Consider the following 27,538-nt stretch of genomic DNA (forward strand, 5'->3'; position numbering starts at 1 on the left):
ATAGGACTTTTATTCCTCTTGTAAACATCTCAGTCGGGCCTGGTCTTCCTGACTAGGAGCTGTGCAAGGCCTGGTTGCTGCCCTCTGCCCACAAGTGCTGAGCCTGAGGCCAGCAGGGGCTCCCCTGAGTAGGCCCCAATACCTTGACAGATGGGCCCTGCCCTGGCTTAAAACTTAAGTACAAGAGGTGGAGGGGCTACTCCTCCTTCCTCCTCCCCTGGCAGCAGCCACACCACCTGCCACCTTATAACCAGGGGATCTGGCTCAGAAAACCCAGCCACCAGGGCCAGGAGAGGAAGGGAGCCTCTGAGAAAGGACCACAGGCTTTGCAAGCAGAAAGAAAAGTGGGCTGACCTCTGGCCTCTGACCTTGATTTGGGACATGTCTGGGGCCACTTACAAAGCAGGGTGTGGTTGTAAAAACGATAACCCTGGTATCAGCAGGTAAGGCCCAGGCTTTCCCACAGCAGAGTCTGGGGGAGGATGCTGGCCCTGCCCGGCCAGCAGTTGGTCATCTCAGTGGGCCACACAGGCCATGCCAGTCAGCTTCACTCTCACACTGGGCCCGGCCATGGAAAAACTGCTTGATGAGGTTCTGGGCCTCTTCTTTCACTACAGATTTGGGGCGGGGGTATGTGAGCATCAGTCTCCCTGCAGACCCCCCACCAAGCACCTCTGGCGATGCAGGCACTCACCACTCCTTCCAGAAGTCTTCTGAGTCAGCAGGTGTGAGAGGTGGCGAGCAAAGCCTTTAAATAATTCCTGGAAGGCAGAGGGAGGAGAGAAGCAGAGAGCAGGACCCCTGTGCTCACCCCTGCCCTCACTCCCAGAGCAACCCACAGCCATGACCCAAAGGCAAGGCAGGTCCCAGGGAGGGCAGGAGCTAGCCTTGGCCTCAGGCCTCACCTGCTCCTGCCCTACATTGTTCTGGGACTCACCCTCCCTGCCCGCCATCCCCGCTGCATCCAAGCATCCCTGGCGTGGGGGAGGCAGAGTCCACCCACTCTACCTTGGATGCAAACTTGCCCTCCTTGTAGAAAGGGGTCAGGCACTTGACCACAATGTTCGCAGCCTCCTTCAAGGAGATGCCAGGAGCCGACAGCTGGCGGGGGTCTTGGGCTGTGGAGTTCAAGGTGCCCTGATCGTTGGCCGAGACGCTGCCCTTGACCTCAGCTAAGACGGAGGGCTTGGCTGAGGGGCGAGGCCTCTTCTGAGCCCAGCTTTCTGGGATCTCCTGTGCAGGGCCACAGTGGAGGGTCACTCTTGGCCTCCCTCTCACTGGCCCCCTGCCTTCCTGGAAGACTGGGCCCCAGCCCAGCTGGCTTCCTCCAGCCCACCCCATCTGCCACTGGGGTGTGGAAAGAGTGATAATTCTCCCTGAGTCCTTGACCGGGGTACAGCAGCTACCAACCTCATCTACAAGCCTCCTCCCTCCCCCAGGACCTCCTTCCTGACGGTACCTGCTGGGGTCTGGGCCGCTTGCCCGTCTGTGTCTCCTCTGCAGGGGTAGGATGGTCTTCAGGGGGCCCCTGGTCTCTGAGTGGGCAGACGCTGGCCGGATAGAAGGTCAGGCATCAGAACTCCACGTGCCAGCTACTCCCTTGCCCCAGTGGCCCAGCAGAGCCCCTCTTAGGAATGAACCCCAAGCTTCAGAAGCCCAATTAGCAAAGGGGAGGGGATGCTGCCATGCAGGTTCCAGGGGATTCCATAACTACCTGTGCCTTACCTGGGCCCCTCCCTGGGGCACCGCTCAGTCTGGGGAAGGTCAGTCAAACATCCCTGGGCTCCATCTTCTTCCTCTGTGCACTTCTCTGGGGACATTGGGGGTCTCTGTACCCCCTCACAGGAGGGGCAGGCACCTTCTGCCCTTGGGGTTGAAGTGAGCAGAAGTGAGCTTTCCGACTTTTGGCAGAAGAAGCGAGTGATGTTCTGAGAATCCCTGTGGGCTGCTGTGGCGAGGAGCTGCTGTTTCTTGCTGGCCCTGGCCTTGGCCATGGAGCTGCCCCCAGCAGAGCCTTTCACCACCTTCTCTGGGGAGGGCCCCCCACCAGGGGCCTCTCCTCTGGGCCCAGGAAAGGGCTCACTTCCATCCTCCTCCTGCAGGTCACAGGGCTGGTTGGGGGGCTCCTCCTTGCCTTCCTGCATGGGCTGGGGGGCTTGCACCTTGGTCTTCTCCAGCAGCTCAGTGGCTGTCTGGAATGGGCAGGAGCCTTTGGGGAAACCAGCTCCCACCCGCTTGGGTTTGAGCTGTAAGGAAGAGAGGGTCAGACCAGCAGTCCCCGACAAGGGCACTGGCTGGCTGGTCCAGTTCTGGCTGTGTTGGGTTGGGGCTCTCAGGAGTATGGGAGGGAGGAGTTGGGCAGGAGAACACTGGGAGTCAAGCTGACGGGAGCAGAGGCCGTGGGGCTGCAAAGGTACAACTGGCAAAGCAGACTGGCTCCAGGGCCCACCCTGGGACACCTTACGGCTAAGGCCATAATGCCAGAAGAGGGCGAGAGACTGTGCTCTACCTTAGGGCAAGGGGGAAGTGGAGCCTGTCCCAGACCCGGACTTGGGGTGGGCACCAGGACGCCACTTACCGAGTACACCTGGGAAGCTGGTGGGATGTCGTACTCGTCAGGCTCTGGGGGCTTGGCCAGGGGACCACGGCTCCTGGCACCACCTCCCACATCATAGAGCTGCCCATCCTTGGAGGCTTTGTGAATCGCAGCCACCTAGGGCAGGGACGGGCAGGGAGGCACAACACTCACAAGTTCCGCCAACCCAGGACCCCCCTCTTCCTCTAGGCAATAGATGTAGGTTTCTGCAAGCAATAGGACACAGGGCAAGTTCTAGTGCTCACGGGGTTAGCCAGAAACTCTTCCAGCTGGTGAGGAAAAGAGCGGGGCCTTACCCCCATAAAGGGCCCCAGGATCCAGAGGGCAGACAGCTTTGGAGCCGGGTGGGGCTGCCCTCTCCTACACTGAGCCCCGCCTGCCTGCCCTACTCTAGGCCCACCTTCTTCAGCACGCTGGCCTTGTACAGGTTGGCCACCTTGGCATTTCGGAACGTCTCATGTTCCAGCTCCACGGCCTTGACCTGGAAGTCAGCTCTGTGGGTAGCAATGAGCACAAGGCATCAGGCAGGCCTGAGCCCTCTCCCTGTTGAGCTTCTGTTGGATTCCCTCAGGGACCCTGGCAATGGCTTCAGGGCCTGGTGGGGATGGCCTTGGGTACAGGGATTCCAACTAGGACTCTCTGGAAACCTGGAGGCTTATTGTCCTCAGCAGCCACTGGGAGCTGCTAAGTTGTGGCCATGCCCAACCCCCTGGTGGGGCTGCAGGGACTGGCACCCCCTGGAGTAAGATGGGTCACAATCTGGGAAAGGGCTGAACAAACAAGCCAGTGGGGTGGGGATTCCTGCAGTCTCCAAAGGGACAAGAGCTTGGAGAGTCCTCCTTGGCCTGGGCAGCTGTCCCTTGCTCTCCCAGCCCCAGAAATCTCAGGACACTCACCCATCAGTGGAACCTGTGGCCTGGTGGTTACTACTCAGAGCCTCCTCCAGAAGCCCCAGGCAGTGCTCACGGGCCTGGCACAGAAGAGGGAAGTCAGTCACAGCCATAGGGCTGGTGGAGGGGTCCTGGGGGGCAGGTGAAGAGCTGCCTTTCTCTTACCTTCACAGTGAGCCCAGAGATCTTCCTGCTAGAAGCCTCTTTCAGGGGACAGTCCTCATCTGGGGGAGGAGGGACGGGTCCTTCCACTTGACCTTCTGCTCTCTGCAGTGCCCCAACCTCCCAACGAGGCATCCTCACCCTGGGAACTGCCCATGAGCCCCTGGGAATAATTCTGTACTGACCTGGGGGTATGAATTCTTTTGCCTTGGGGTCTTTGCCCTGGAAGATGACATGAGGGCTCATGAGGCATCCTGTCCTGCTGCAGGACAGCTCCCATTCAGCACCAGGGAGGGGGCTAAGAGGGTTATGAGCAGGGCACCACCTGGGACCCTGCACAGGCCACTGATCCCCCTGCCCCCTTCACCTTGCGCAGGCTCATCTGCTTCTGATAGAAGAGATTCCACTCCCGCTTGTGGGCCTCATCTCTGCCGTCATCCCCGCTGCCTCCAGAACCTTCATCATACCTAGGGGACAGGCTGGGCATGAGCATCCCTGGGACTGGACTGTGCCCTGCCCACTCATGCTGCTGGTGGGGCAGCCATGTCCCTGATGCCCTGGTAGCTTGGGGCCACACCAAGGCCCAGGCCCCAGCAAGGCCCACGGGGCAAGAGGGTGCACTACAGCACTGTGTTACCTTTGGTCTGGCCTTTGCCCCAGGGGAATGACAGACTCTTTCCAGTGAGTTTGGCTTCATGGCTCCTCACCTGCTAAAGCCCCCATAGCCCCTGCGGCCTCCCTCATACAGCTCAGGGTCGAAGCCATTCTCCTGGGAAGGCCTGATGCAGGTCTTGCTCCAGCTGCTGCCGCTGTGCTCCAAGGCACCTAGCTGCCTCCGCACGGCCGCGGGGTTCTGGCAGTGGTCACAGCCTTTGATGCAGGTGGGCAGCGCATCCCCGAAGTACTTGGCAATGGCAGCATGGCGACACCTGGAGCAGGCAATGCAGCAGAGGCAAGGGGTGAGGAACCCAGGCAGGCCAGCGTGCATCTGCCCAACCCTTAACCGGCTGAGTGGTGCTGCATGCCCAGTACCATGCTGGGCACCTCATGTAACTCATCTCACATGAACCTTGTGAGGCACCGTTTGGTTCTGCCCATTGTAAAGATGAGGATGGTGAGGTGAAGTTTTCCCAAGGCCACATGTGGGTATCTTGGGAGGCAGGCTGCCTGGTTACTGCTCTGGGCCTGAGGCCCCTGCTCCTCCCTGCTGACCTCAGGCAGTGCAGTGCCCTGGGAAGAGCTCAGGCTCTGGATGCAGATGCTGGCTCTGCCCTTAGTAAAACACTTCACCTCCTAAAGCCTACACGCTCTCATCTATAAGATGGTGCAGGAAGGGCACTGGCCTTGCAGGCTGTGTGAGGACAGATGAGGTGATGCTCTGAATTCTAAGAGTACTTTATTATTATTCTCCACCCTTTTCTGGGGTGGGAGAGGGAAGAAACAGTAGGAAAGGGCCCTATCCCGGCCTCAGTACTCTGCTCAGCTTCTGTCCCTTGGTGATCTCTTCTTTGTGGGCCCCGAGGAACCTCTGTCCAGGTCCAGCCTACCCAGTCTGAGGCTGGGAGGCTGCACAATGCATAAGTCCCCCAGAGAAAGCAGGGATGCAGGCACTTCTGAGAACTGGCATCATACCTAGTCGCTGGTGAGGGTATTTAGCCAGGGAGATGCAGACCCGGCCAGAGGCTTCCTCTCATCTTTCACTGCCACAACCCTGTCACAGCCTTCTTGGGGTGACCAGTCTTTGCCCAAGCTGGGAGCAGGGAGCAGCGTCCAGCTGGCCCATGAATCTCTGTCTCTTCCCTGATCCCCAGGTGGCTATTAACCCTCAGGGCAGGTACAGAAGCCCCAGGAGGGGGCACCGTTCTATTGAGGGCCTTACAAATAGCCATTCCTCCTGCCAGGAATGTGGCACAGGGTGGGAGAGCCTAAGAGGAGATGCCAGAGCAGAGGCAAGGCTATCTGGGCACCATATCCCAGTGACAAGAATAGCTGGCATCAACTGCTCTAACTGGAACTCCTCTCAATGTAACTGCCTAGGGCTGTGAGAAATCCTTTGAGGGGCCAAGACCCCGAGGCTCAGTCTCAGGCTCAAGGAACAACAGCTGATTGGGACACAGCACCTCAAGAAACAGGGCCTGGCTCACTTTCCTTTAGCTGAGTGGAAAACACAGCTCTGAGGCCTGACCAGACCCACCTGAGACAGCAGAGGCAGCCACCAGAGGGTGCTCTCCCTACCCCTCTTACTTGCGTGAATGAATGGGACAAATGTTCCATCCCCGAGTCTGTGCGTCTGCACAGTGGCTGCCTGTCCAGCCTCTGGGAGGCTCTAGCATCCAAGTGGTACGGCCACACCGTTGGCTTCCTTCCCTCCGCCTTCCCCAAGCCCTGACTCACTGGGGTTTTGTGCTCAAACTCAAAGAGCTCCATTGACAGCGAGGCTAGGGTCAGTTTCTCTCCCCACAGCCTGGTTTGACTGGTGTGCTGGGTGGCATGACCAGCCAAATGTCAAAGGGCCCAGCCATTGGGCTCCAGAGCCCCTCCCTGACAGGCGGGCCAGGAGTGCAGAGACAGCCCCAGCAGACACTTCTGTGTCAAAAATGGATCTAGTGGTGTCCTTCCTCGGGCAAGCAGGCCACCTGAGATTCCCAAGTTCTTCCCCAAGATGCCTTTGGATACCAAGGGGCAGAAGGGCCTCCCTGGGAGGCTGGCTGCAAAGGCTGTCTGTTCGGCTTGGGCAGTCCAGCAGCTCCCCCACTATTTACTTTCTTTCCCGGGGAAGGCCAGCAGGAGGGATCAGCCCGGAATTGGTCTGAGAGACACAGGCTAAAAGGCCCTCCTGAGGGTGGACGTGGGGAGACCAAGAGCTAAGAGTGCTGCTCAACTCCCCCCACCCCGAGCTCAAGTAGAGCCTCCCTGGGGTCACCTCTGCCCAGGAGGGACAAGAGAGCCAACTTCCTCTTTCATAGCTCCCAGCCCAGGCCCAGCCCCAGCCCCAGCCCACAGTACAGGAGGGAGGGGAGAGGAAGAGGAGGACGAAGGAGAACAGAGGGACCTCACGGGGCAGGGAAAAGGCACAGGGTATGCAAGTTGTAGGACAAGTCCCAGCCAGGGCTCCCTTGGGCTCCCCCTCTCGATGGTAATTTGACACTTAGATCTCCAGGACGACCAACAACAGAAAGGCTGAGGCAGAGACGGCAGCTGGCTGTCAGCAGCGAGTCGCGGGCTGCCAAGGAGAAGGCCCCGGGGAGCAGCTGTGGGTCAGGAAAGGAGCGTCCACTGAGGAAGGACGGGGTGGCAGCCAGGGGCCTGAGCAGAGGCACGCAGAGGTTCCGTGCTGGGCGTTCCTGCTCAACTCTCCAACACCTGAGCTCCCAGGTGAGTGCTGCCAGCCACAGAAGGGGGAACACAAAGGGAAGGAGGCAGCAAGGGCCGCCTGCCCCAAGGGTGAAGGGCCACAATCTATCATGAATACGGAGAGGAGGGTCTTGGGGAATGCACTTGGCACACAGGAAAGGTAGGCAGCCTCCTGTGCACACCTGAGCTCTCCCTCCTGCTGAGAGGGAATGGGGGGGACGGAGACTGCAGCCCTTTGCTCAGAGTGCCTTCCCCTCCGATTGCTGTGCAGGCAGAGGGGCAGAGAGGGCCTGCTTACTCTGCACGTTAGTTTGAGCCTTTTCTGTTCAGGGGGCTTAAAAGAGGGATTTGGCTGTCCCAGCTTGGGAGAACCAGCACCTGCCTGCTGAGCCTCCCTTTTTCCAGGATTACAGCACAGCCCTCCCTGTCTCTGCTTTCTTCCGTCAAGAAGGCTTGGGATAGGGTCTGCCCAGCCAGCTTGCAGTCCCCCGAGGATGGGGCAGGGCCTGAGGCATCTCTGCCCATCTGTATCCTGGGACAAAGCAGCAGCTGCCATCTCTTTGGGGGAGGGTGTGGGGCCTGGCCTGCCCACTGCCAGGTGTTCTCAGCTCAGGGTTCTGCCCAGGTGATCCATTCTGGCCCGTTCAGACCACCCTGAGCCCCAGATCTCCCTCTGGCAACGAGCCTTGAATGCTGAACCAGGAACACGCATGCCTCACTCTAAACCCAGGGTTGGGTGGGGAGAAGGTGATGACAGAAATAAAGCTGGGAAGGGACCACGCTGGTATTCTGGTATTTGTCCCTCTGCTGCGTCACTGTGATGCCAACCCCGAGACGGTTCTGTGGTTCTTCAGAAAGCATTGAGAGCTGGGGCCGGCCCGTGGCTCACTCGGGAGAGTGTGGTGCTGATAACACCAAGGCCACGGGTTCGGATCCCATATAGGGATGGCCGGTTGCTCACTGGCTGAGCATGGGGCTGACAACACCAAGTCAAGGGTTAAGATCCCCTTACCGGTCATCTTTTAAAAAAAAAAAAAAAAAAAAAAAAAAAGAAAGCATTGAGAGCTGCCCTCCTGGGCAGAACCCTGTGAGCCGAGGCTGCCTACCTGTCCTGCCTGCCTGTCCTCATGCCAGGATTAAAGTCCCCCTACCCCCAGCATGTTTTCTCCAAAGCAAACAAGCTGGTATCTAGTAAGAAAGAAAAACAATGATCCAAGGAAAAGTAGAAACTAAAGATCAGTCCAAGTGTTCTTAGCTCCGCAGAGGTTGTGGCTTTGGCCTGGCTTGGTGGCTGGGGAGACTAACTCCTGCAGCATTGGGAAGCACATGTCAGAGGGAGGGGACCTGACCTCAGTGAGTCAGGCCAGGTGAGGGAGGGGCACAGTGGTGAGCCGTTACTACTTGCTGATTCTTACCCATAAGATGCCCCAGGCAGGCAGGCAGAGATCCCTTGTCCCTGCATCTACAGGACACAGGTGGACCAGGTCCCTCCAAAACAATCCCTGAGCAGGGACAGAAGCAGGATGCCCAGCTCCTTCGGCTGCAGGATAGGAGATACTCCCATTTCTAACAATCACCAGCAGCAGGAAGTGCCTCCTGTCCTAGAAAACTCCAGGGCTGGGGGGGCGGGAACTGCTGAGGGTTCAAGCACCTACTTTGTACTTCTAGTTGGAGCCAGGCAGAAAACGGAGCTGTCCAAACACGGCGCAGTGCACAGGGGCATCTCTGCCCTGCTGGTCAGGTCTCTGGACCCCACAAATCTCCCACGACTGTTGGTTATGCCTCATTCTAGCTGTTCTTCAAACAAGATAATGTCCCGCAAGGCAAGGGTGGCTGAAACCCACCATGACAAAACAACAGGGGCAGAGCAAGAAGCCCTCTGGGGCCCTGAGCCACCAGCATGCTGCGCTTATCAGTCACAGCCATACCGCCTGCAGCTTGCTCTCTTCCATGTGGGGAGCCTAGGGTTGGAGTACAGTTTTGGGAGGAAGAAACAGGGAAGTTTTGCTACCAAGTGGCAGCTGCCTGGCCTGCAGGATGCCCACAGGATGCCCGCCTGCTCTATCACAAAGCTCTCTGTGCCAGGAGATGCCACACAAAGGAATGCTGTCCAGTCCCTCTAGCTCTGCCAGCCTGCTTCTCTGTCCTGCTGGCTTTCCCCCTCCACTGGCTGCCACTCAGGCCAGGAGCACCCTCTGAAGGCTCTGCGCAGGGCTGTACAAGCAGCCCTGGCAACAGAAGACCAAGCTGCAGGCTGGACTCCTCTCCTTTCTTGGGGCCAGGGGAGGCCATCACTTGCTCAGATCTCTGAGGTCCCTGAGAAGGCTCCAACCAAGGCACTACTGAGCATGGGGCTGAGGGACTCATTTACCTGGTTCACAGGTAGGAAGTATGGGTTTGGAAGAAGTTTGGTGAACCTGAGATAGAAAGACTGGAAAAATACAGAACTATCAGCAGCCCCATTGGGCTTCCCTGCCTTCCTCCCTCCAAACCTGAGAAGGTAAAGGGGAGAAGAGATGGCCTGCCCCAGAGCTCTCACTTTCCCCTGGAAACAGCTAGAACCACTTAGGCTCCCTTCAGAGCAATGGCCAGGGCACATGTCACATGGTCACCTGACGGCTGCTGGTTATATTGGGCACCAGGCATCAGGCACTCCCTTGGCTTCACTTTAAATAGCCTGCTGGGAAGCCTGCCTGGGGATTTGCTGGAATGTCCCTCCTTCCTTTCTGAAGGACAAGACCCCTCAGCTCCCCTATGCTCCCCATTAAGGCTCCTTCTGCTCAGCCAAGACTTAAGCTTGAAATAGCAAAATATCAGCTTCAAAGAGGGTTCCTCTTCAGCTCCTGGGGGATAGAAGAGCTGTACCCAACAGCTCCACCTCTGTTCACAGTGTGGACCCCAGGGCTTGGCGAGGCTGGCCAAAGGTAGCTGGCTAATTCAGCTAGAAAGCTCTGGGTGCAAAGCTATGAAGGCATCCATATCCATGGCCTGCAGCTGGTATAGACTGACATTCTTCCCAGAGCAGGGCCGGGGCCCACTGGGCATGAGTCTGCAGCTTTCCTAACCCCTGGAGGATGGCTGGCTTTATGGCGAAAGCTTCTGATCAACAAACCCTGCCTTTCCACACTGCAAATCCAGCCTCAGATCTCCCTGCTCTGGAGATCATGGCTCTCAGACCAACCCAGGGTTTCCATGCAGGTATCTCGGGCCGGCCCGTGGCTCACTCGGGAGAGTGTGGTGCTGATAACACCAAGGCCACGGGTTCGGATCCCATATAGGGATGGCCGGTTGCTCACTGGGTGAGCGTGGTGCTGACATGCAAGTATCTCCCCCACCCACCCCCATGATCTCTCCCCGGGCCTTTGGGCGCGGCACATGAGTGGAAAAGCTCTCCTTGGCCCACCCGCCTCCTGCCTGCCTCCTGTTTTAAGGAGTGTCTCTGTGGGCTACATTAGGCAATGTGGGCACAGTGCCAATCAGGCTGAGAAAGCCAGTCCACGTATAGACAAAGAGGGAGGGGAGAAAAGCAGCCCAGCTTCTGAACCATGTACAAACTGTCCCCCAAGGCACTAGTTGGCATCATTGTTCCTCTAAGAATGAGAACACCTGGAAACCTGGGGAATGCATGTGGCACAGAGGTCCTGGAACAAGGGAGGGGACCACCCACCTTGTACCAGCCTGCTCCACCTGAACAGGGGGAGGGTCCCAATTGGTGTGACCACAGCGGGGGGGTCGGGGGCTGCTACAAAGCATACAAGATCTGTCCTTTTGATGACAAGTACCCCAGGTGGTTCTCAAAAAGCCTGATGTGGCCCTGGCCTGGTGGTGATGTGCTGAGAAAAGCAGGCTCCAGTCCCACAAGTGTGGGGTGGGGCTAACCATGTACAAGCCATTAGCTTCCAAAGGGCAAAGGGCTCTGGGGCCCTGGTGCCTGTGCTGAGCCCCTGCATGGGTGGCGCCCTTAGGGGGGCTGCTCCTGGGCTGACTAGTCTTATGGTCAAAGCTGGAGACAGGTCTCCATTGAGAGATGGTATGGGCAGTGGAAAGAGCGCCAGCTGGGCCCCTGACCTGCTGTGTGACCTCAGAGAAGTCACTTATTCTCTCAGGTCTGCTTCCCCATATGTAAAAGGAAGGAGGCAGGAGTGGATGACCTGTGGTATTCTAGGATTCAATGCCTCTTAGTACTTTTGAAAACTGGGGTCCTAACCTCCTTTGCAGACCTACTAGCCCAGGGGTGAGGCATGAGAGAAGTTGGTAGAATCTAACTCAGGGAACTTCCTGCTCTTAACAGGAAATCATCTAGTTTTACACAGAGCCGTCTTCTGCCTCTTACCCTGACCCCGTCACACCTCCCCATCTCCAGCTTGCCCGCTTTCCTTCAACACGCACACCACTGACATCCTAGGGGTGAAGGGCAGATGAAACTCCCAGTGTTCTGAGGGTGAGTTGACAGTGTCCAGCGGGTGTGACAACCCCCAAAGCCAGCAAGACCAAGGCTGCCTTGACTCCCCTGGCATTTGCCACACCTCACACAGATGGGCATTCACATGCACTGGGCCCCTCCCTGTGGTCATCTACCATGTGCTGCTAGATGGCCAGTCCCCCCAGCAGCCTCGAAAGGTGGGCATCTCATCTCCATGTTAGAGAGATGAAACAACATGTCCATATCACCAAAGGAGGAAGGGAGAGGCAGCATTCAAGTCCAGCATGATTAAAACAATGATCTATGAAGGGCAGCTGAAAAAACTAGAGACCTTGTAGAAAAGGAAATTTAGAAGGTGCATGCCTTGGTTAGAGCACGGTGTTGTAACACCAAGGTCAATGGTTCAAATCCCCATACAGGCCAGCCGCCAAAAGAAAAAAGATGTGTGCCAGCAGCCATTCAGTTCCTAGAGGACTGCAAGGTGGGAGAGGGGTGACCACATGTGAGACTAACTAGGGGCTAGCAGGAGGTCTGACCTTCTGCAATGGGGCAGGCTGCCTTAGCGGGGGGGGGGGGGGGCCCACCATCAGAGGTGCTCAAGCAAAGGCCACACGGCCAGATGGAGGGCAGCAAGCCAAGTACAGGGTAGGGTTTGACTAAATAATCTTCGAGGTGGTTCTAAGCCAGCTACATCAAGCCAGCAGCACCAGCAGTAACCGGATTCACTATAGCAGAGGACACCACCAGCCCAGCTGAGAACAGGGATGGGGCAGCAATAATTAAAGCCAAAGGTCTGGCACAAGCCCTGGCCATCTATCCCCACCATAACACTGGATTAGAGCAACAGCCTTGGTCACCAGTTCAGGCTGGGTTGGCACAAGGCTGTCCCCGGTCCCTCTCTATAGAGGCACTGGCTCCTTTGTGCCCACAGGAGAGGTGGAAGAAGAAAGAAGCTTCAATGCAGGAGAGGGCCTACTCACAGCTGGAGCTATGCTTTGGGTCTCTGGGGCACCCCTAGATAGGAAAAGGCTTTCCTGGGGAAGGGGTGGGAGAGGACTCTCCTGGTCAGGCCAGAAGAGCTGACTGGCCAAACAGCCTTGGGACTCCTGATCCCCTTCTGAAAGACAGGATCCCCTGGCCAACACCGAGGGACACAGTGCCACCTCTTCCTTCTCAAAGGAGAACGTACGAGTGAAAAACTGGGACAGTGAAAGAGGTGGGGCATCCCAGGGGACTAGCATAGTACCCGCAGCAGGACAGGACCACCCTAACTCACCCAACAGTTTCACCTGTGGCTGACCCTGACTAGAAGCCCCTACGAACATGCTCTTGGAGAACCTGACCCTCCTGCCCCACACATGATGAAAGGCAAGAGCACGAGACTGGACTCCTGAAGCCAGGCTCCCACCCCAAGGGGATCCACAGGAGGCACCCAAGTCCTGAATGACCCAGAGGCCAGCAGGGGAGCTGTGCCAGTCCAGGGCACCCTGGCAAAACCTAGGAGTGGTGTCTTGAGACAAAGGAACGCAACAGCAAAGTCACCCCACCTCACAGCTGGAAACCCTCACCAGCCTGGCCTTGGCTGGCAGATCCCTGCAGGGTTCAGCTCTGCCAAGTGGCCCCTGAAGCAGGCCCTCAGTCTCACTCAGCCTGGGCAGTGTCAGCTTGGTGGGGCTGAGGGCCACCACTGAGCGGATGGGCCCCACTGACTCCCTTCCTCCCTCATGAGCCACCAGGGGTACAGTGGGTGTGACCTGACAAACCCGTTCTGCGGGCTGCGGGCGGGTGAGAGGGTGGGTGCCCTGGTGCTGCCAGGCGTGTAGAGCCAACCCTGTGGAGACTCAGGTGTTCTCTCTGCCTCCGCACAGCCCAGCGGGGACCCCGGCAGGAAGCCAGTGCAGCATGGCAGCCGCCAACTTTGTGCAGGAGATGCGTGCCGTGGGTGAGAGGCTGCTGCTCAAGCTGCAGAGACTGCCCCAGGCTGAGCCCGTGGAGATCGTGGCCTTCTCGGTCATCCTCCTCTTTGCAGGTCAGCTGGGGGGGGCACTCAGGTTCTCCTCAGTGCCCATGGCTCTTCCAGGAGAGATGGGACCATGGTGCTAGCTGGAGGGCTGGTGCAGGTGGCGGGTGTTCCTCAGATCAAGGAGGAGAAGCTATTGTCCCTCGGAGGAGGCCAAAAGATTTCCCCATATCCTCTGCCATGCTGCTCCAGTCATGGGCAGTGCTGGGAGTGGGGCCCAGTGCCACCCCCAGATCTCAGTCCAGGGGTAAAGGGAGCCAAGCTTGGGCAGCAGAGGAGGAAACACAACAGGGAGGAGGCAGGTGGCACAGGGTGGTCAACACCTCTCGGCAGACTCTCAGGTCTTTCTGACCCCTAAACCAGACCTTTGCATTAGGCCCTAGCACACCTGCAGAGGGGCTGCTTTGGAAGGAGGGTAGGCATACTCTCCCCTTCTGAGGTCCCTGTGCTCTCTCCCGTCCTCCAGCCACTGTTCTGCTGCTGCTGCTGATAGCCTGCAGTTGCTGCTGCACTCACTGCTGCTGCCCTGAGCGGAGAGGCAGGAAGGTCCAAGTGCAGCCCATGACCCCACCGTGAGGGACACCGAGATGGCCGAGGAGAAGCTGCAGAGGAGACTGCCAGAGCCATGACACAGGCTATCAGCCTGGCCCTGCCCAGGCACCTGGACACTGATGCTGGAGCTTTATCAAGGAAACAAGGGCTGGCACGGGCACAGAGCCCTCATCTGCCAGTGGACCCTGGGTGCCGAGGACGGGCTGACTGTTTCAAAGACTGAGTAAACCACCTGCGATTCTTTGCCTACCTGCACTTTTTAACAAACAAGGAAGCAGAGGGCCCTATACCTTGATGGAGAGCAGCCCCCACCTGTGGGGAGCTGGCCCTTGGGGCTCTGCTGATCCACACGCCACAGAGGAGCAAGCCAATCAGAGGGGCTTTGTGCAATAGCTACTGGACCCCACACTCCCACCAGAGTGGGAACATGTCAGTATTCTAGTCCAGTGTTTGCCTGTTTATTTCCAAGTAAAAGCTTTTTGGCTAGGGTTTTTGTGGCGCCAGACTCCCTGAGGTTGGGCTTGGCTCTGTGCTGCATCAGGAGGGTGGAGTGCCAGAATTCCAGGGGCGTGGCCAATGACCATCCTTTCCAGGCTTCTGGTCTCCCTGTGCCCACGAAAGCTGGAAAAACATGCCAGGAGGAGTGCCATGCAGGCGGTAATGCCATGGGACCAGTGGAGGGTGGAGTGAAATTCCTGTTGGGCATTAGCTATTAACAAGCTCTGGCTTCCTGATGCCCACCCTGCAGAGGGAAGGGGGCTAGGCTCAAGGAGGCCACAGCACTTTCCACAGCCAGTGACTTTTGTCTGCAGATCCCACACAATAGCAGTCTCAGGCCACTGGGTCTTCCCAAACTTCTGGAGTAAGAGAGGAGAGGCTAAGCCTCTAGTGTGGTTTGTAACTTGCATCCTCATCCCTCACCCTTTCCCTTTTGTGTGCTGACTGTCGGGGCTCACACCCTCACCTGCCACTTGCCAGCTGTGTGACTCAACCTCCCCAAGTCATGTCTCCTCCCTGGTAAAATGGGGCTAATCCTGGTACCTGCTTCTTGGGGTGTGCCGTGGGGATAAACTAGCACTTAGCACAGTGCTGGGCATATCCTGAACCATCATTATTTGCTCCTACAAACAACAGACCAACCCAGAACAACATGGACCCATTTTAAAGAATGGTTCTGCTAAAATGCAACACCCTTCCAGCCTCCCTCCCTTCAGTTTACTCTCTCTTCCAGAGAACTTTCCAGGTAGAGCTACAAATCCAGGAATGAGGATGGGGAGGCACGGGCTCCGTAAATGCCAATGGGGCTGGGATGGAGCAGCCTGTGGTACTTCCCCACTGGGTCCCCAGAGCAATCAAGAAGCCTGTACTTTTCATATGCTTCCATCATCTTGGCCAGGTGGCCCATTCTCTGGCTGCCTGGGAGCACACCCTTGTCTATCTGGAAACAGGTGATGGAGAGGGGATGCCAGCCCCTGCCACCTCCAGCTGGCAATCCAGGCCACACTAGTGGGGCAGGCAGGGCAGGACAAGCTCTCACTGACTGGTTTCACTTCCTGGTGTCCATGGACTTGTCTGACAGGGTTGGGATAAAGAACCAGAGAGGAAGCGTTTCCATACAAAAGAAAAGAAATTCAAGAATCTGTCTGTCCTGGGGGTCTGGGGATGGGGGAGTCTTCCGCCCCTACACAGAAGGGGATTCAGAACAATAATAGTAACAACATGACCATGACAATGATAAAATAGCTAAAATTCACTGAGGGCTTGTACTTGCTCAGATATTTTGATGCAGATAAATTTATTTAATTATCACAATACCTCAATGCAGTAGATACCATTATTATTCCCATTTTAGAGATGAGGAAACTGAGCCTTGTGAGGGTGCTGGGTGATTTGTCTATATTCAGCCAGCTGAAAAGTGGCAGAGCCTGTCTCTGAGTACAGACTGTCTGGCTCCAGAGCCTCTGCTCACCATGCCCTGGTGCAGGACAGATAAGGTTCCGATTCCCTTATCCTCCATCAACAAACTGAAACACCCACACCCCAAACTTAGTCTCAAAATAGCTTACGTGGGAGTGGGTGGGACCTGACAGGTAAGAGCTGGGGCGTGGCCTGATTAGGCGTCCCTACCAGAAGAAAAACACTGGGAGGGCAAGGAAGTCCTGCATTTTTTACTCCCGGCACAATAGGCTGGAAGGCCCTTGGAAGCCCCCTGTTCAGGAGATGCCCCAACGGTGAAGCAGCCTGATTCTCATGTGACTTTTCCTTAAGCAAGTTTTCATCAGCATCAAGATTGGCCCTGTTTGGGAGTGGCTGAGGCTGAGACTCTGCTAGAAAAGATTCTGGTTGCCTGGTTCAGCTGCTGAGAGGTGGGGACTGTGGCCAGTTCATCTGCACCCTCCTGTTCCACGCCAGGCAGCACATAACTGCTGAGTCCACATAAGATGACGTCCCTTCACTCAGAGGACGTGCTCCTCCCTGCTCCATGGCAAACGGGCACATGCTGGCTCCCCCAGCAGTCAGGCCAAGAAGTTCTGCACAGGCTTCAATCCCACTCAGATAATAAATCAGATCTGCTGTAGCATGACAGCAGCCTGGCAGACTCCCAGAATGGGCAGCTCCTAGTGTGGTCTTCCTCTAGGGAAGACAGGCCTGGAGAGGTGGCAGCAATTCCCTCACTGTGGGAAAGACGCTGCAAACCTGGGCTGCTTGAAGATGGGTGGGAGCCGTGGAAAGGGCGGCAACCGGGCTGTTTCAGACCTAGGGAACGTCTGACTCTCTGTTCCTGCTGCCATGCCAACCCGGACGAAGCGACCACCAATGCTCGCCTAAGGTCACTGCAGGAGCGTCCTAAGGGGTCTCCACAATGATCTCACCAGGCTCTTCCTGTTCCCCCCACCTTCCTGCTCCACCACACAGTGGTCTGCTCTTGGTTCCTCAAAAGGGCTTCCCTCCACACTGAAGATCTGTGCATTTACTGTCTCCACATTATGCCTTATTAAAATCTACAATACCAGCGAGTCTCCAAAAATAAAATAAAATAATATCTACAATAAAGCCAATAATGCAAGAATCTCATTAGCAAAACTTGGCAGGAAACATACAAAACAATTTTCTCCTAAATCTGTTTTCTCAAAAACTAACATTTTAAAGCAATCTACAAGAAAAATTTTCATAATGACATATTTGCTTCTGGGTAATACAAATTCCAGATCATAAAAAACTGAGGACAATTAATTATGTCCTTAAAAAAAAGCTTCCTCACTCTCTTTACAACCTGTTCCCTACCATGGTTCTGGCCCCTTTGTCCTCATGTCTCACTTAAACATTACTTCCTTACAGAGGAGTCTCCCCAGCCCCAGCCCAGGTTATGTCACCTGTACCAACAGCACCCTTTACCTCTCCCCATCATATCCTTCTCTTCTGAGTGATCATTACAGTGGAATTATCTGAGAGGGGCCAGCAGTTAATTGAAAAAGCCAGTGAAAGCAACTTTTGTGTATGTGACACATAGGTTCTCTATTTTAAATTGAAGCGTATACACGCACATTCCTTGGCCACAATCTTTTTTGTGTAAGGCCAGGGTCTTTTCCGAGTGACGGCTTGCTGACCAGAGTTTCTACACTGTCTATTTTGTAGTTTTGGTTTCTTTAAAGCAAAACAAGATCTTAAGGACATTTACAAATCTGAGTGTGAAATCCTGGATTTTTACAAAATGCACAGTGTTTAGTTACTGTGTCCACGTTTTTTTTTTGTTTTTTGTTTTGTTTTTTTTTAAAGATTACCGGTAAAGGGATCTTAACCCTTGACTTGGTGTTGTCAGCACCACGCTCAGCCAGTGAGCTAACCGGCCATCCTTATATGGGATCCGAACCCGGGGCCTTGGTGTTATCAGCACCGCACTCTCCCGAGTGAGCCACGGGCCAGCCCGTGTCCACATGTTTTTTGACAGGAATATTATTTGAGTGATACCAAAGTCATTCCAAAGTGGTCAGGTAGGTATTTACAGAAACAACTTCCTATCTCCACTCACTCTGAGGGACAGCACAGTGCTTCAAGGCTTAGACAGCGAACGCTGGTTTCCAACCCCAACTCAGTTACTGACTAGCTACATGACCTTGAGTAAGTTTCTTAACCTCTCTGTGCCTGTTCCCCACCTGTAAAACTGGGGTTTCAGCTATTATTGTGCCTTCATTTGTTTATGTGATGTTAAATTCAGTGATGTAATTACAACAACAAGTATGACTGCCATAAGCAGGTTTGGGAACAAACAAGTGACTCTTGATAAGCACCCAACCTAACTGGCAGAGCGAAGTGCTAGAGACCGGCCTACGGGCTGTGAGCATTCAGCAGGCCGATGGTATTACTCAGCGTGTTTTACACAAGGATATGCAGCATCAGCTAACCCGGGGTCAGTGAAGCCTATGACAGTTAAGAACAGCTTTACTGAACTTGCTCATCTTTGTCATCTGACACCCTTGCCTACACCTGGGAAGGTTTAAAACAACCCGGATGCCTTGACATCCCCAGAGACTGATGTAAGTGATAGGAGGTGGGGCTGAGCATTTCTAAAAGCTCTTAGATGATTCTAACAAGCAGGATTGAGGACTGGTGGGCTAGGAGGTAAGCTCTTGGAAGGCAGGCCCTAGCGCCCATCTCACAACTGGACACGCAGTGCCAAGCACAGTCCCTGACCACAGCAGGCCCTCACATCCTTGCTTTGAAAGGAGTGAATGGTGGCCCCTGGTTTCAAGCACCTGGACACAGGCTTTATTCCCTCTTCCTGGCTTCCCCATCACACCAGTGGGGAGGAACCAAGCATGCAAGTAGCTGAGACCGTGCCTGAGAGGCAGACAGAGGCTGCAAGGGAGAAGTTAGGTCTCGTGGTGATAAAGCTTCCACCCGGAAACTAGTTTCAGGAGGTGCCAGACAGAGCTATAGTTAATCATTCACCAGCACCACAGAAAATGACGCCTCTGTGGCAGTCCCAGCCCCAGGGCTTCCTCAGCTCTGGGCGGGTCCTCTCAGTCACAGGTCACCTAGACAGAGAGGAGAACCAAGGCCCAGCCACAGGGAGGTGCATGGGTGGCCTGGGGCAGAGGCTCTTCCCCCACCCCACCACAAGGCTGACTGCTCTCAGGGAGGACTCCTTAACTCATACACCCTGAGTGCCCTCAAAATGACATCACAAAAGGGCAGAATGCAGCTAAGGGGGTACGTATGAAAGGCAGACAGGGAGAGGCGGTTGCTAGGCAACTGGCTCCAGCCCACCTTTGTTTGCTTTGGTGACAGCAGTGAAGGTATGGTCAGAGCCACCTGGCAATGTTAACACCTTTTCCTCTCAATAGTTGCTTCTTTGAGTCAGGGTGCAGCTCTGGTCATCTGGCGGCCTCTTCAGCTCAGACCCCCAAGTGTGTGGCCTGAAGGATTACCCTGAATTGTTCTGGTAGGACACTGGACTGCTAGCAGCAGAATCAGGTAATGACTGCTTCCTTCTTCACCTGAGCTCCCTTCAACTGGCCAAAGGCTCACAGCCTGCTGATATTAACTCCATTTCAAGAAGATTAGTTAGTCCCTCTGTGTTCAGCTGCCTCAAGGAAGTTTACCGAGGCCTCAGATGGATTAGGTCCACTCTTCAGCTCTTATACTGACCTTTCAAAATGCCTCCCAAATGTCTGGCAATTGGAGTGAGAATAGAGAGAATCTATAGTGGTGCTTTTTAGACTGTAGCTGAGTAGGTCTAAGAGGTAGGTGAGAAAGTCCTTGCTCACACCAGGGCTATTCAGGAAAGAAGGAATGAAGAATCCAGAGGCAGCCTTCAGGAAGACTCCAGGGGCCCCCTCTCTTTGTGCCAGTCCTCACTCCTGCTTCTATACAGAAGGAAACTCCATTTGTGGCTTGTTGGAGCACCGAGCCCAAAGACTTAACATCCCTTCAGTGTCCACTAGCCACAGAGGTGGCCAGCTGTTCACTGAGATTGCTGCAGAGGTGGGAGTTGGGGGAGTGAAGAATAGCACCTAGGCTAGGCCTTGGAAAGCCCCCTGCACTCAGGACCTCTGTCCCCTTTTCCAGGTTCACATGGACCAATTAATGATCAATGAGAAGATCTGGAATGATGAGTTCTGGCAGAACCCCTGGGAGAAGTGGGGCCTGGTAGTGATCGGCTTATTCATCACCATAGTTGTGTCATTCATCTTGTTTGCTGTTGTGTTTGGTTTACTCCCTCCGCAGGAGAAGATCCAGTGTGAAGAGGAATGATCTGACTATCAGGGGGCCGAGAAGGCAGCGGGTGTTAGGGGGTGAGGGGGGTGGTCTGAGACCGATTCTGGACACCCCCACCCTGCTGCTGCCACAACCCTGAGCACATGGAGAGGGCCTCTCCACTGCCTCAGGTGAGAGGAGCGATGGCTAACAAGATCCTCTAATAGGCTCACAGGCTCAGCCAGCAACTTTGGAGATGCTTGGCAGAGGACACAAAACAACAACCAGATGAAATAAAAATTCCTTTTCAAATTTGCTAACTTGTGAGAGCTCATCTTCTATCTAGACGTGGTCACCAGAGCAAGCTTCCTTATCAAAGCCTCACTGCAAATCCCCACCTGGCCTGGCCCTGCCTGTCTCTCCAGCCATCCCACACATGCCCCTGGGTTCTTGGCACATCTTTCAGTTGTTGAATATGCTGTGTTTTCTCCTACAACAGGGCCTTTGCACATGCTATCCCCGTCCCCTGGGACACTCTCCTTCATACCACACCTCACTCCTCAGCCTAGTTTGTGTTTTCTCATCCTTCAGATCTTAGTCTACACCTGACCTCCTCAGGCAAACCTTCCCTGACCCTCTGGGACTGGGGGAGGGCAACCCTGTTATATACTCTCAAAACACCATGTACCTTTTCATCAAAGCCCTTTTACCAGAAAGCATGTTTTTTAGTGGGATTATCTGATGAGTGCCTGTCTTCTCCATTGGACCAAGCACCATAAAAGCAGGGGATGGGTCTTCTTCTGCTTGCCATTGTATCCACCCGTGTCTAATGTGCCTTGCACAGAGTTGGCATCAACCAACGAATACTGGTTGGAATAAATGAATGAATGAGCAAGTGAGCAAATAAGTAAACAGGAGGGTGCTGGGCTGCTGGGCTCTCTCAGCCCAGAGATCTCAGGAGACAATAGAGCTCAGTTCACTCCAGGCCTAAACATAAAGCTGTTCTTCCATCTCAAAGTACCAGGCCTCCAGGACAGAGGTTGCTTCAAACCTAACAACTATTCCCTGTGACACTAAAAGATAAAAAGCCTTATCATGAATCAAACACTGATTTTCATGGCTGTAGCCCAGAGAAAGTAGTTACATGCACAGAAAATAGGAAAACCGCAGGCTGCCCCACCCTGGCATCATTCATAACTGATCTGAGTATCATTTCTGTTGGTCCCAGAGCCCCCCACACCAATCCCTCTGGTCCCATTCCCACACAACCCAGACCCTAGAACAGCTTCCCTTGTAGAAATGTACCCACCTCTGCCGAACTCACCCCACTGGCTCTGTCCCTCACTGCCAAATGCCCACCCTGAGGGATTGCTGGTGGAACAGCTGTTTCAACCTCAACCTCAAACTAGAACTATTCTTAAAAAAGGAGCAAATATGTAGAGGGAAGGGACTTTCTCTTCATGCTATAAGCCTAAGAGCCCTGGAATCCAGAACCTTCACACGCAGCAAACAAGACAGGAGGCATGAGGCTGCCCGTGGGGCAGCAAGAGCAATTATCTGGACTTCCTGGGCCCACAGATGCTGGGGACCCCACTCTAACCAGTTCACTGATGCACTAAGAAGTCCCAGCTCCCTGGAACGAGATGGAAAAAATAAAGGAAGAGACCCATAGTAGGACCTGTCCCCTTGCTGGCAGGCTGAGCAGCCTCTGGGAATATGGCAGAGCCAACCCTCTAGAGCATCAGACTCAGGCCCAGACAAGAAACAGCCAGGATTTTTTCCAGCAGAGGAGACTCTGACAATTAGCAAGGACACTTGGCCCTTTCATTCCTCACTAGAAATGACAGCTCTGCTCAGGGGCCTACGGTGGCTGAATTTAGCAGCTCCCCATATTAGTGTCTGAAAAGGGCTCTGGTCATAATGGCTGTAGGCAAAGGTGGTCCTGGCACTACAGCCAACCACTTCTGCTGGGTGTGGTCTTGCCACAGAGGCCAAATTAGAGATGGCCATTTAGAGAAGGAAACAGCTCAGTCCAGGAGCCACCAACACATTAGCGAATAGGAGGGAGCTGGGAATCAAAATACACTGCCCAAGTAAGTGCCTCTCTGGTTTCTAGCAGAGAGCCCAAGATCTCTGCTAGATACCAGTACTAGGTACTTACTCAGCTTCAAGACTCTAGTCTTGCAAAAACCAAGATGGCAGATGTGTATGAAAATGAGCACTCCACTGAAAATCAGGAGACCCAGGTTTAGTGGATTCTGTCTACAGGGAGTTTTGTGACTGTGACCTCTCTGGACCTCAGTTTATTCATCTCTAAGTCTGAAGTAATCACTTCTGCCTCTTCTCCTCACAGGATTGTTCCATGAGATTGGATGAATCCAAGAGCTTTTTAGATCAAAGTGTAAAGAATCCTCCTGGTGTCCCTTGTACAGATACCCAGCCACACCCTGACATCACAGAGCAGCTATCAGGCTCTTTCTAGGGCCCCTGTCCCATCACCAACAAATGCAGATAAAATGGATAAGTGGGTTCCGCCTGGGCAGGCTAGCATTCTTTTAAAAAAGTCTATATCTCTCAAAGCACATGACCACCCCACAAGAGATAAGCTGTGTCATGTGCTTCTGTTTGGGACTTGAATAAGAGTGAATACTACTCAAGTAAGGCCAGAAGTCCCAGCTCAGTGGCACATGGTGACCACAATGCCAATGGCTCAGAACTGGTCACATTACTCAGGACTGAGTTGCTCATGGGGCCAGTCATCCCAGAAGGGGCTGGAGTAGGGGGATGGATGACCACCCCAAATGCTGGACAAATCCTTACATTGCCAGAGTTTCTGGGGCCTCCAAAAGAGAAAAGGAAGGGTCCGAACTTCCATACTGCCTGACGCAATTGCCTTCACAGGCAGGGGTCCCTTGGTGGCCCAAGGGTTGTCTCATGTTAGCTGGTTAACTAGTGGGTGCTGGAGGAAGAAACGATCTTACTGACACTTTGCTCCACATACAAAATAAGTCACTTACCCCAATTCTTCACAGAAGGTCACCAGGGCATCGAAGGCCAAGAGAGCGGCTTTATCAGATGCTTTGTTCCCTCTCTTTTCCTGGAAACAAAAAACAACCACTTAGCAAGTTGTACAGAACTGGAGTACCTTGTAGCCACAAAAAAGTAATGGGGGAGAAAAATATTAAATGATAGTAATAAAGCCATTTACAAAATAGCCCCGAACCTGACTATAAATCAGAACCCCCCAGACTACTGAATCAAACTTTCTGAGACTGGAGCTTTTGAAAGTTTAGATTTCCAAAAAGCTTCTCAGGTGATTTTCATGCAAAGGGCCCACGGACAGGCATTTGGGAAACACTGTATAATATGATCTAAGTTAATAACAGTACATACACACATGAGTGTTGTGTACTTTCATATGTATGAACATATATACTTATATATACATATATACCCATATGGGAGAATATATACAAAAATGTAACACTGATCATTTTTCTCAGTGATGTGATTACATGTCATTGGCCTTTTTTACACATGTCTATTTGCCAAAATTTCTTTTAAAAAACAGAATAAAGAAAATACAACAGACACTGATATCTGAGACATTATCTATTGACTTTTTCTGCTTTTTGAAGGTGACTCATCTTCCCCCCACCCCGACACATATACATATTTCCTCTACCCCCGATTCCCCCCAAATATCGCAACTCTTGTTAAATCAAGAGTTTCCTTATGATGACTATGTCAACATTGTTCCGCGCTAAACCACCTGATTACATTTTTACATTTCCCATGTCACATTTCCTTTATTGTACAACTTTGTTTCCCCTGAAATTAATACAGGTTGAGTATCATTTATCTGAAATGTTTGGGACCAGAATGTTTTGGATTTTGGATTTTTTTCTGATCTTGGAATATTTTTGCATTACTCTTACTGGCTGAGTATCCCTAATCCAAAAATCTGAAACCCAAAATGCCCCAGTGAGCATTTCCTTTGAGCATCATGTCACCACTCAAACAATTTTGGGTTTTGGAGCATTTCAGATTTTTGATTTTTGGAATTGGGATGCTCAACTTGTAGCTCACTTAGATTTCAGTGTATCATTAATTCACCCCCCAAATGTTCAGATGTCATGAAAAGTTCATTAGATGAATAAGGAGCCAAAGATGTCAGAATCCACTTTGATTTTTGGAAACTTCCTTCCTGGACCCTTCTGTCCCGTAGTTCAAGCTGGACTGCTTTTCTCTAGGCTTGGTGCACAGCTGTCTTTTGATTTGACATTGTCCTGGGACACTCCCTTTGTCTCACTCCTAGGTCAGATCTCCATCTTCCTCTTTATTAGTTTACTGCCTCTGTACAATGGAAAATGTCCTTTACTAGCTTCTGAGACATAATACACCAGAGGAAATTTTTTGAAACCCTGTATCTGAAAATGTCTTTATCCCACCTTCACATTTAACTGGTTGGCTGAGCAAAAAACTCAAGATTAGAAATTGTTTATTCAGAATTTGAAGATACTCCTTCATTGTCACCTTGTTTCTGGTATTACAACAGAGAAATTGGACATTCTGGTTCCTAGTCCTTCATATATCACTTGTATTATCTCACTGGAAGCTTTCTGAGTCTTCTCTCTCTCTCTCTCTCTCTCTCTCTTTGGTAGTACTTTCTTTAGCACAAGTCTTTTCTTTATCTCAAATGATCTGAAATGCCTCAATGATGAGTCCAGTGTGGGTTCTCGTAACTCATTGTTTTAGTAAGTTTTAAATAAATACTTTTTATCCAGTCACCCTACCAAAATCTTCTCCTTTCTAATTTGAATTTCAGATAAGAGATGAGTTAATCCTGCTCCCCTAATTCATGGCAAACCAACATTCTTGCTCCACACAAGGCTCCTTCATTCTCAGTGCCCACCTGCACTCACCTTCTCTCCCCAATCATTCATGTAGTCATTCATTCAACAAACATTTCTTAAGCACTATGTCCCCAGCACTGTTCGAGGCATTACAGACACAGGAAACAAAAGATCCCTGCTCCCATGGAGCTTGCACTTCAGTAGAGTAGACAGAGAATAAGCAAGTCTGTAATGCTCAAATAGTAATTAATATAATTCTTTTTCAGCTGTCACTCCAGACAGGATCCAAAGAGAAGTTTCACAATCTTATCTCTGGGTTTTAGGGGACTGATTTTACCCTTCTGTCTTAGCCTCTTTATTTTATTTATTTTATTATTTTATTTTATATTTTATTTTAATTTTTATTTATTTTTTATTTTATTTTATTATTTTATATTATTTTATTTTATTTTATTATTTATTTATTTATTTATTTATTTTATTTTTAAAAAGATGACTGGTAAAGGGATCTTAACCCTTGGCCTGGTGTTGTCAGCACCACACTCAGCCAGTGAGCCAACCAGCCATCCCTATATAGGATCCAAACCCGTGGCCTTGGTGTTATCAGCACCGCACTCTCCCCAGTGAGCCTCAGGCCAGCCCCTGTCTTAGCCTCTTAAAGCATTGAGGTCAACCTTAAAAGGGCACAGGATAAGGTGGTAAGTGTGACTTTTTTAAAAAAAAGCAAGAAAGTAACCTTCCTGGGCCCTCCACTATGCCTAGTATCCCATAGTGAGCATGTACCATAATTTCTTCACTCATGCTTTAGTGATGGATATTCAGCTTGTTTCCCATTTTCTGTCATCATGAACAATTTCACCATACAGTCCCTCAAGCACATAAGCTTATGCACTGGCACTTTTATTTCATGCGACTGGGTCCCAGAAACAAAATAACTGGCTGAATGTACCTGTTGCTAGATTGTTTCCCCCAAAAGACTTTAACACTTCAAAGTGTGAGCACTCTTTCCTACACATCTACACTAGCAACAGGTGTTAGAGCTGTTTTACATACATGTCAAATCATTTTACTTTATTTGCATTTATTGGATTACTACTGAATTTGAGCATCTTTGGATGTATCATTCGAATGAGCTTTTTAGGAACTTTCTTTTTATATCCTTTGTTTTTTTCTTGTCAATGGGTAAAACTCTCTACTTAGTCTCAACTTTTATCTTTTGTTTGTCATCTACATTAAAATATCTTCCCAGATTTACTGTTTATCTATTGACTTTGTTTATGTTATCTTTTACTATAAACTTCTTTTCACAGGTTCAGGATTTACAGAAATTAAAATTTTTTTATATTCAAATATTTCTTTTTTTTTAAAGATAGCTTCTGGTTTTCCAATTTTCATTACAAAAGTATCTCCAGTCCTAGATTATACACTGAACTAAATTTTCTTGCAAAATATTATTTATTGTTTATATATAAGTCCTTATCTGTCTGGAATTTGTTTTTATGTAAGGTGTCAAATGGGGCACTTTTATTTTATTCCAGAAGAACAGCCTGTTGTGTCAGCACCATATATTAGAAAATCCACTCTTTTTCTGTTAAGTTGAACTATCAACTTCATCAAATATTAAATTCTCACATATCCTGGGACCTCCTTCTAAATTCTCTGTCTGTTCCACCGATTGTTAACATATTACCTTGATTTGATGACAGTGGCATTACAGCATGTTCTAATACTAGGTTAAGCATGGCCCTTCACCATATTTTTTTTCATACTTTTTCTGGTTATTCTTTGGAACTTATTCTTGCATATAAATTTGAAGCTATTCTCATACCAGCCAATGACCAAAAAATAAAATAAAAAATTTAAAAATGTAAGTTAATTTTCTTCATTTCTCAATAAAACTCAGGATTTCAATAAGAACTTCATTAAATATTTATATTAATTTTGAGGAGAACTGACAGTATTACATCTTCCCACCCAGTTTTTATAACTCTTCAGAGCTTGTTTTCTTTCAATGAGATTTTCATTTTCTTCATCTAAATCAGTCGTTTTCAAACCTGGCTGCATATTAAAACTAACAGGGGAGCTTTAAAAAAAAAATTATTAATAGCCTGTAACATTTATTCCTAGGTATTTTGTTCCTGCACATTAAAAAATTTTTTGTTTCCATTTCTAGGTATTTATTGTAATGTGGAGAAAAGCTACTGATTTTTAAAATATCTCTCATATTCAGCTTCTGCCAGCTTTTCTTATGAATTCTAGTGATTTATTTATTTATTTATTTTTGGCAGCTGGCTGGTACAGGGATCTGAACCCTTGACTTTGGTGTTGTAACACCATGCTCTAACCAACTGAGCCAGCCCTCTAGTAGATTTCTAGTAGGGTCTTTGGCGGTTTTCTAGGCAGACATTTGTTGACATTTCTACCTGCTGTTGTCTTTGTTCTCCTTGTCATTGTGAATTAGTATATTTTCTAATGACAAAAATATCC

At 51.7% G+C, this 27,538-nt stretch overlaps 3 protein-coding genes and 1 non-coding gene across 4 annotated transcripts in view; 2 read left to right on the forward strand and 2 right to left on the reverse strand.

Moving 5' to 3' along the window:
• Positions 1–27,538, reverse strand: part of RECQL5 (RecQ like helicase 5) — a 35,129-nt gene continuing 7,591 nt past the window's right edge. Inside the window, exons 8-20 of the mRNA XM_063080677.1 lie at positions 23,213–23,292; positions 4,356–4,577; positions 4,016–4,115; positions 3,834–3,870; positions 3,652–3,710; positions 3,493–3,566; positions 2,997–3,090; positions 2,579–2,713; positions 1,726–2,246; positions 1,460–1,550; positions 1,009–1,233; positions 695–761; positions 1–611 (exon numbers count right to left, since the gene is read on the reverse strand). Coding sequence (XP_062936747.1) covers positions 511–611; positions 695–761; positions 1,009–1,233; positions 1,460–1,550; positions 1,726–2,246; positions 2,579–2,713; positions 2,997–3,090; positions 3,493–3,566; positions 3,652–3,710; positions 3,834–3,870; positions 4,016–4,115; positions 4,356–4,577; positions 23,213–23,292 — 1,806 coding nt within the window. The 3' untranslated portion in view covers positions 1–510. The remainder of the gene's footprint in view (positions 612–694; positions 762–1,008; positions 1,234–1,459; positions 1,551–1,725; positions 2,247–2,578; positions 2,714–2,996; positions 3,091–3,492; positions 3,567–3,651; positions 3,711–3,833; positions 3,871–4,015; positions 4,116–4,355; positions 4,578–23,212; positions 23,293–27,538) is intronic.
• On the forward strand, positions 13,328–14,021 carry SMIM5 (small integral membrane protein 5). The gene is made up of 2 exons (XM_063080320.1): positions 13,328–13,454; positions 13,912–14,021. Exons 1-2 carry the CDS (start codon positions 13,328–13,330, stop codon positions 14,019–14,021), a joined length of 237 nt encoding a protein of 78 aa, XP_062936390.1.
• Positions 20,073–20,252, forward strand: SMIM6 (small integral membrane protein 6). Its single transcript, XM_063081248.1, has one exon. The coding sequence runs from the start codon at positions 20,073–20,075 to the stop codon at positions 20,250–20,252; it is 180 nt and encodes a 59-aa protein (XP_062937318.1).
• LOC134365340 (small nucleolar RNA SNORA26) lies at positions 25,316–25,432 on the reverse strand. The gene has a single exon (XR_010022045.1). It is a non-coding gene; the product is annotated as a small nucleolar RNA SNORA26 (small nucleolar RNA).

The sequence above is a fragment of the Cynocephalus volans genome, chromosome 16 (assembly GCF_027409185.1).
Source record: "Cynocephalus volans isolate mCynVol1 chromosome 16, mCynVol1.pri, whole genome shotgun sequence".
Lineage (NCBI taxonomy): Eukaryota > Metazoa > Chordata > Mammalia > Dermoptera > Cynocephalidae > Cynocephalus > Cynocephalus volans.

Bases quoted from the DNA above. Each gene is read 5' to 3' on its own strand.
- SMIM6 (XM_063081248.1), top strand. From the start codon at position 20,073: ATGGACCAATTAATGATCAATGAGAAGATCTGGAATGATGAGTTCTGG.
- SMIM5 (XM_063080320.1), top strand. From the start codon at position 13,328: ATGGCAGCCGCCAACTTTGTGCAGGAGATGCGTGCCGTGGGTGAGAGG. The intron at 13,455-13,911 runs GTCAGCTGGGGG...CCCGTCCTCCAG, and splicing joins GGTCATCCTCCTCTTTGCAG to CCACTGTTCTGCTGCTGCTG.